Genomic DNA, 9,782 nt, shown 5'->3' on the forward strand with positions numbered 1-9,782 from the left:
GAATATTTTTTGTTGTGTAAAAATGATTAATTCACATTTAAAATAAGTTAACTACCAAAAAGTTATTAATCCTTGATTTGAATGATACTAGATTTAATTTTTTTAAACAAATCAAATTTTTTAACCGATATTAATTATTAAAAAAAATTAATAGATATTTTATATCAATATTATTGTGAAAAAAAAAGCAACTCTCATTTATTTTTTAAAACAAAATCATAAAGACAAGTACTGTAATAATGTACCCAAATCTATTCACTCCCATTCCTAGTGGGCATTGGCCAACTCAGTCCCGCCTTCTTTTCCATGGGAGGAGTTGACAACGTGGCTCTATTACTTGTTTGACGCACGTGCCTATATTAATCAATATACATATCCTTTTTTATGTGCCGAAAATGATTTACTACTCGAATTTAGGCACTACCTCATTTCTTTAATTCAAGCAAATGGTGATAATTATAATTATTCAAAGATATCCATCCTCCTTGCCCAACAATACAAACTTCACTGTTTTACTATAACTAACTTATTAATATTTTAATTCAAATGATTTTTATCCATCCACAAATTTGAAGTCGTTTTCTTTCCTCCTTTTCTACGGGTATATAAAGGACGCAAGTGCAACCCCTTTAGATATGTTCACTCAAATACTTTAAAACACACACACAATTCAGTGACATTTAACTAGCTACAGCTTCAATACTTGAATCTTGAAACTTCAAAAATTGTTGTGTGCACGTTCATTCCCAGAGATGGATTTAGACTTCGATTCCACTTTTTTCTTGAACCAAAACCTTAGCTTCTTCTCAGAAAACTCCTCTGTTTGTGGAGACCCTTTTTCTTGGGACAACAACTTTGTCTTGGATGATATCTTCAACTTGAGCGACAATTCGTCACAATCACAAACCAAGGAAACATCCTCGGCGTCCAATGTTTCCAGTTCTATTGGTAGCGTCGAGTTACAAGAAGTCTCATCCAACACGACTTATGAAGAAGTGAAAGAAGGACAATCAGTATCATTATCATTGTCGTCATCATCATCGTTGTCACTACCGTTGTCACTACCGTTGCTGCCTTCGCAACAAGCGAAGGAACAAAGGATGTACAGAGGAGTGAGGAAGAGGCCGTGGGGGAAATTCGCGGCCGAGATAAGGGATTCCACTCGAAACGGCGTTCGAGTGTGGATTGGAACCTTTGACACAGCCGAAGCCGCAGCTCTGGCTTACGACCAAGCCGCGTTCTCCACGAGAGGGTCTCTCGCGGTGTTGAATTTCCCAGAGGAAGTGGTGAGTGAGTCCCTCAAAGACATGCCAAGTAAGCCATGGGAAGAAGGTTCCTCCCCTGTTTTGGCTCTTAAGAGAAAACACACTATGAGGAGAAAGTCCAATTCTAAGAAGAAGAGCAAGATTGATCAGAGGGAACAATTAGATTTCAGCAGCAGTTCGCAAAATGTGCTGGTGTTCGAGGATTTGGGTGCTGAGTACCTAGAACAGCTCTTGAGTTTGACTTCTTAGCCTCTCTGTTTTTGCAATTGTTCATAAACAAATTTTTACTTTGTAATTCTTTCATGACTGGATCAAAATGTATTATTCGGTTCGAGAATGAAAAGGTAAATTGCGTCTTAAAATCCTTTTTGGTCATATCCTTTTCTTGTTTAACTTTTTTAGAAATAATCCTTGTTGTAACCTTTATGAATAACATTACTCAACTTTTTTTTCATAAGTGATGTAAGATGATGTAGAGGCATATTTTATTTGCACCATGAAATTTCATTGTAGTCTTATGTGGGTTGATAATAACTTTATTGGTTACGAATGCATGTATTAGTTAAGGAGATCTCTACTACCGGTTTATCAATCATATATTCTCCGTCTCTGAATAAATCTATATTCTTTGACTATTAATAATTAAATCGCAATTAAGCTGTGTAAAAATAACGTACAAAGTTTAATATAGAGCAGTTGCTTTCCTTGTATATACCATGGGATTCTTGACGTAAGAAAATATGTAATCTTATTTTAATGTAATAAATAAAGTCATAAAAAGTATAAAATGGAATAGATGGTACTAATAGTTGTTAAAAAAAAAAGATGGTACTAATAACTTTTTACTAGCTATATAGAAAGGATAGACAATAGTTGTCTAATCATATTAAATTTTTATGTTTCATTTCCTCTAAGATTTTGTCTGTGTTACTTTGACGATGAGGAATAGAAATATGTTTTCTAGCATATTTTTTTAATAAATATATATTATTAATTTAAATTTATCAAAAATTATAAAATCAAGAAATAGATTCATTAAATGAAAAATAATAGCTGTTAAAATTTGTAATACATTATTCAAAATGAAAAATGAGAGCTGTTAATAAAATTTAATTAATAAAAAATTTATTCAAAAAGTGTATTAGAAATGTGTTATTAGTGATTCTCTTCGTTTTTCAATAATATAAGCATGCGTCTCTTAGAAATTTTTGAGAAATCACATTACTCAAAATATAAAAATATAAAGAGATGTGATAAGTACTATTACTAATTCAAATTGATTATTGAATAACGCTCCTAACTCAAAAGTAGGAGCGAATAAGACAATTGTTTAGAAAAACTTAGCATATCAATTGTTCAAAGAAAGTCGCATCAATAAATCACATTAGTGAAAACTTCTAGCTAATGCATAGTCAAAGTACTAAAAGTACTATAAAGCAACCTACTTTATGTCTGATTATCCGGTATAGAGAAATAACATTCAGACATGAGACACTTGTTAGGACCATAGTTTTTGAACATCTCTAACTATTTTGTGTGGAGAACAGTGATTGTTGTTCATGTCAATACCATAAAGAGCAATGATATTTTGGCACCCACTTTTTTTAAATATCTATTTCAACAACTAATATTTTTCTCTATTTCTCTTATTGTATTACATCATATCACTTTATCATACTTATATATTTTTTTTTATTATCCCATTTTGTGTACCATCTAAATTATTTGGACATATATTTGCTCCTCATTTTTGGGTTAACACGACCGGTCTATCACTCGGCTCTCGTGGAGGTAATGGGCTTTAGTGGAATGTCCACTGATTGTAACTTGTAAGGAACAGGTAGCCCAGCCCACGTTGTTGATATTTGGGTTAATCGGAGTATCGATAAGAAAAAAAAAACAGTAACAATGGAATCAGATCCTCAAACATGAAAAAACCAATAAAGGTCGACAAGTGATTTACTACAAATCTTTCAGACTTTCATATCATATCTCATTAAAGTGAGTGAAATTGTATAGGTATGATAAGACCATAACCCGTCTAAATCCATGATAGTTACCAATACAAATATTACTGGTAAAAAAAAACCTCTATATTTTTAAAAATATATATTATAAGTAACGATAAAAATATATAAAGGATCATATTAAAAAAATATCATGATTTAAATGAAAGAAGTACATACTTTTAAAGCACTGAAATTTTCCCATGGCGAATAAGCTATGTTAAAGTCATATTTTATTCATGGTTATGCATTTCATTTTTCTCACATGTTAAAAAATGGTTTAATTTTTTTGGATTTTCATACTCTATATAAGCATTGTGGTGTCAAAGACCTTGACTTTCTGAATTCTATTTCGTCTTTTTTTCTATTATATCTTTGCCCAAGGCAATTTTGGGGTTTTAGAATGTAAACTAGCCAACACTCCCCTTGATCCCAACATGATTCTAGTCCTCCATATTCTGATGTTCTATTGGCAGGATGCTCTATATCTCGATCTTCCTCTTACAGCTTTTAGAGGCTTCACTAACTACTCCACGAGATCATTGAGTAGTTATTGTTTTTACCTTGAGGTTCCTTGATTTGTAATTGTTGTGGCATGCCAAGAATTCTAAAGTATAAGAATTAAAAGAATTTTTTTATATTTATTATAAGAACTAAATGAGTAATTAAATTTATTTTTTTTTAAAATCAAATGGATGGATCGATTTCTTATCCAATGGTTTCCCATACTTTAGTTTTAGTCTCCCATACCTGGTTGAAAAGTTGTGTATACTTGTAGCTTGTGTTATTTGAGAGCAAACTGGCGTGTAGCACAAATACGTAAAGATGAAGTTTTTGAGCTGTTGGTAGGTGCAAAGGTGGGGCAGTGCTGAGACATATTAACAACCAATTAATTAAAGTTCTCTACTGTTCTTGTTCTACATCCATGAATCTAAGGTTTTCTTTTCTTTCCAAATCGCTTTTCTCTTCAGACAAAAATATCCCAGGTTGATTCCGCCTCCAATATGGACCGCGACAATTCTTTGTGCCATGGCATAACCGAATTCTTCAAGTACAAGAACGTTATTGGAGTAGAATTTTAAATGACTTTTTTAATATATATCTTTTTTAAATTTTAAAAACATTTCATGAAAATGTAATAATTTTTAAGATTTTTATGATTTGGATTTTGTAGTTTAGATTTTAATAAATTTATAAAACATGAATTTATAAGATTTGGAATGAATTTATGCATTTATAAAATTTCCAAGAATTCCATAAATTTTTTTAAAAATATTTAAAATTATAAGAGTCTATAAAAAAATAATTGATAATTTATAAATTTTTTTTCACTCATAAAAATTCAACGAATCTTTAATATCTTTAATTTTTTCATAATAAATAAATAAATAAATCACGTGACTCTTTTTTTTTATCCTATTCAATTTAACCTTTGAACAAAGTAAATTCTAATCAATTGAGAATTGAAGCTATTAAATTGGGTTTTTGTTATTGCAAGTTTTTTTCACAGCAAATGATTGTTTTTTTAAGGCAAAACAAATTATAGTACTAGTTATGAAAACAAAAAACAACATCCACAAGTCTTGAAGGGAAGACACATTATAGGACACATGCACCATGAGGAATAGAAAGTTTTTAGTTGAGTTTCGGCTTTGTACAATAACCACTTTCATGAAAAAGTTTTCATAGATGAGATAAGTTAAAAATAATTTGGTCTATCATTGTTAAAAATGATGTTGGTCCTCATCAACTAAATTCCTAACATGTTGTATGCCAGAAAATGCATTTAAAGTTTGTAGGCATTTCTAGTCCCAATTTGAGTATATAGCTGAGAATGATTATATTTGTATTAATTATGAAAAGTTAAATAAGCCACAAGAAATGTCATAACAAAAAAGATAGAGTAATAAAGGTTATAAGAGAATAAGAGAAAGGAGAAGCAGCCCATAAAGGTTTATTGCCCATAATACATAGCAAATGATTGTATTTTAATAATGGAAATTTGTTACGGAGGAATAAGAGAAAGGAGAAGCAGCCTATACATAACATGTAATTATTAAATATTATTAAAGTAATAAAGGTTATGAAGTATTGTACATGAATTTCTATATTACCTTTAAGAAAGAGAGAATAAATTATGAGTTATGAGAGAAAACGAAAAGATTCAAGAAAAGTCTCAATGTTTTTTTTATAGGATTATTTGATATATTTTTTTATTGAAAAGTCACATGAAATCCATACTAAAAAAGAATTTATCGAAATCTTTATATTTTTGAATACCAAAGGATTTTTTAAAATTGTACTGAATACCATTGGATTTTGTTGTATTCCTTAAAAAAATCCCAATAATTCTAATTGAATACCACAAAACTTATTTATATCATTTACAAATCTTGATTGAATACCTCAAGACCTTTTTTATAAAAAAAAGTCTTTTAAAATCTTTTAAAATTCTAATCTAATACACTCCTTAAAATTAAAATGTTGGACTATTAAAAATAGACTTAACTATATAATTGATTCCATAATTATAATTAAAATTTTAATTAGATTTTAAAATTATTAAAAAGTTCAATTAGATCTTTCAACTGTTTAAAATACTTCAATTGGGTCTCTCAATTATGAAAAGTTTAATAGATTTTCTAATTGTTTAAAAACATTACCATCATACCATTTTCATTAACTTCATTAGTTTGATCGTTGAAATTTTATGTAAAAAGATATTTTAATGATCATTTCTAATTTGGTAACCTTTTTCACTAAAAGAGCCATAAAACCTTCCTAAAGCAAAACATTCTAAGGGGCCCACCAGAAGCTACAAGCTTGTAGCACAGAACAATCCAATGAAAATAAAAGGCACCAAAATGAGGCATCAGAGGCACACCTTAGACAAATGAAATTAGCAATGGATTTAAAAAGTTTAAAGGATGAATGTAATTGCCAATGTTTGATGGAAAAAAATAGAGTATAAAATAGAAGAATCCAACAAAGAATCACCCTTGCCCCATGGTACACAACATAAAAAATCAATTCTGGTGCAAAAAGCACCCAACCCTACAAATACAAGCATTAAAGGACTATCAAGTTCCATCCTTTCATGAAAATTGCAACATATAACTGACAATGCACACCCTATACGGCAAATAGATAAATTATTGGAATAAGTAATCCAGTCCAAAAATCAAGTGTAACTATTCATAAAAGCACAAACCTGAATTGCAAACTCAATGATTTTTTCAAGGGAATATACAGTTCCATACCATGGCTCCACCTTATTAGTAATGACCATGTTATGAGCTAAGTGTTTCTAAACAGGGAAAATTAACAAATCTCTAAATGGATAGAGACCAACCCTGGCCATCCACATGTAATTATTTGTAGATAATCTACAATGAGAAATAACAACATTGAAAAACATAAATTATCACCAGTTGATTAAAGTAGTACTGATCAACCACTGTTATAATTGTACAAGACAAAATTCACCATTGTTATTATGCTACCTTATTTGCACTCTTTAGCACCTGCCCTCTTAAGTACGAGAAGCCGTCAAGTAAGGCTCGCAAATTTCTTTTCTGCTTCATAATATATTTTGATATCATGAATCATGAGAGCCTTGAACCATTAAAGGAATGTGCTTAGCCTTGAACCATTAATGAAAATACCTAGTACAGAGGTTACCTCATTTATATCATACTATTTTTCGACTTCAATGTACACAAATCTTTTCATATGATCTACAACAAATGTAGATTTTATCTATAATTTAGTACACAATGAATCCAAGTCAACAAACTTTTGCATCAAACAAAGAGCTGAAAGCCTCTCCTGCCCAACCTGCAGCAAAAAAAGAAAAAAAAAACTTAGCAAAGTATAACAAAAGAAGCACCTAAAGAAAATTGAAGGCAGCACTAGGAATTTCTGTTAGCAAAATCACTAAATCCATGTTTTAGGTATCATACAGTGCATTTGACTTTCCAAATGTATGGCATTAATTCACCGACACCTTTCTGTATAGAACTTGGGTCCATCCCATTATCATCACCAATTTGATAAACCTGATGGATCTTTGTAGTGCTCCTTCAAAATTCTTCATCCACCATTTCCTCTTTACAGATGACACACAGGAGGCTACTCTGGCCTTTATTTCGCATGTCCATCTGTCTTGGTGTGACATTTGATTCGTCATTAGAAAAATCTGCTCATAAAAATTTCAAAAATGCTAAGGAATGGGTATGATACCATAGGAAACTCTAGCAATGAAAGATGAACTCAAAAGCCATGAAATTTGACAAAACTCGAAAGCCACAAAAATGTTGTCGAAACCCTAACAATTTTTGAGAGAGAGAAGTAATAAACGAAGAAATGTAAGAGCAGATTAGAGAGCGCGGGAAGGGAAATTGATTGTATACCAAAATCACCATCATCGTCGTTGAAATCGCTCTCTTCAACATCAGCGGCGTCATCGAAGAACTGAAGGACTTTGTCTTGCTCCCAAATGGCGTTCGGAGTTTCACTCCAACTTATTTCGGTGATTTCACCGAGTTCTCTCTGAATTTAGAAAGGGACTTCGTCACGCACTTAAGTCATCCATCACACACACGAGGTGGAAGATGAAGGTTAAGGAGGAGAAGGAGCGAAAGGAAATCAGAATCAGATGAAGCTTGATTTCATTGCCACGGAGGTGGAAGATGCAGAAACCCTAGCACATAAAAAATGCAAGAATATGTAGAGAGAGTGAGAAGGAGAATAAAGAGACACCGGATACTATAGAGGGAGACATTAAAACTACGTGAAAATCTTCAAAGACATCCTCTAAGACGGTTTTCGCAAAACCGTCTTAGAATGACAACCATTCTAAGACGATTTTTTATTTTCGTAAAACTGTCTTAGATTGGTATTTTCAAAGACGATTTTTGTAAAATCGTCTTAGAATAGTTGTCTTTATTTACAAAAATGTCACTGTATTTCTTTTTAAGACAGATTTTAATCGACTGATGTTAAATCAACGTTGTAAAAAATCATTTTTCTAGTAGTGTGTATTGACAATAGATATAAAAATGTAATTTACATTGGTGACAAATCTTAATAAGGACTCGATTTTGACATGGATTGTATTAAAAATCAATGTATTTATGTATTTTTTTTGTTTTACGTGGATTGTATTAAAAAGTGATATAAAAATGTTTATTTTTGTCAATCAAACTAATGGAATTGATGAAAAAAGATGCAATTGTAATTTTTTTAAATAATTGGAAGATGTGAATGAACTTTTAAAAATTAAAGAACCCAATTGAAACCTTTTTAAATCATTTGAGAATCCAATTGAACTTTTTAATAATCAAAGGACTTATTTAAACTTTTAATTATAATTAAGAGATAAATTATGTAATTAAACCTTAAAAATAAATTACTAGTTATTTATGATATTTGTGAGTCGTTAAAATATATTTAAGAAATGACAAAACTTAAATGCAACTTCTTTAAGTGCTTTTCTTTCTTAAGTGTTTTTAACGTTGTTCTTCAATTAAGTTGGAGTTTTACAGTCAAAATATTTTAAAAAATTATACCCAAGATTTATTCTTTTAAAACAACATATTTACGACTTTATTTAATAAAATAATGTCTAACTAATCCAGAACCATGTTTTTAAATATATATATATATGTATGTATTGTTTTAAAATATGATTTTATAAATTACAGTTTAATATTCTTATTTTTAAATAACACAAAATCTAGGAATCGTCCCTCATAGATCTATGCTTAATTAATAAACTTTGGACCACTTAATCCATTTGATTACAAAATATATTGGATTATGTATTATATATCCAATAATAGATGCTAATATAGTCTAACTAAAGCATTAATTTTTTTAGTAAAATAAATTAATTGAATTTATACATAAATAAATTAGATGTTTAATAAATAAATAAATTTATCACCCCACTTTAGAAGAAGTTCAATTGTAATTCAATTGGTAAGTAAATGGAGGAAAATAGCATGGCAGAATATATAGAAAGAGATGGAGTTTTACTCTCACATTCAATCACAATTCATCATGTGAGATAAATTTATTTAAATTTAAAATAATCATTTTAAGTAATTGATGATTTATGATTGAATAAAATATTAAAATCATGTATGTTTTTTCTTTAATAGGTGGGTGGGTGTTTTTTCTTTTAATTGTGTACGTTTTTCTCTTCATTATGCTTCCCACTTAGGTTGGCTATGGTGGTCCACATATGCAATATATAAAGGTAATTATAAGACGTGTTTTTTATTTTAAAATAAATGTTATATTTGATTTTTGAATGTAATATTGTTATTTTTTTTTAATATCTTTAATAGATGTGACTTTAGTTTTTAAGTCTAATATTAATATTATTGTTTTTCATCTATTTTAATAAATTTAATTTTGTAAAATTATTATTATTTTTTAATTATTTACTAATTTTTCTTGATATTTGTAAAACAACACCCAAGATAACTCTTATTTTAGAATAGAA

The 9,782-nt window shown here is 29.6% G+C and overlaps 1 protein-coding gene across 1 annotated transcript; it reads left to right on the forward strand.

Annotated features, from left to right (window-relative positions):
- Nucleotides 1-641: 641 nt before the first annotated feature.
- On the forward strand, nt 642-1,627 carry LOC100801682 (ethylene-response factor C3). Its single transcript, XM_003553447.5, has one exon. The coding sequence runs from the start codon at nt 753-755 to the stop codon at nt 1,512-1,514; it is 762 nt and encodes a 253-aa protein (XP_003553495.2). The 5' UTR covers nt 642-752; the 3' UTR covers nt 1,515-1,627.
- Nucleotides 1,628-9,782: the final 8,155 nt, after the last annotated feature.

This window comes from Glycine max, chromosome 19 (assembly GCF_000004515.6).
Source record: "Glycine max cultivar Williams 82 chromosome 19, Glycine_max_v4.0, whole genome shotgun sequence".
Classification (NCBI taxonomy): Eukaryota; Viridiplantae; Streptophyta; class Magnoliopsida; order Fabales; family Fabaceae; genus Glycine; species Glycine max.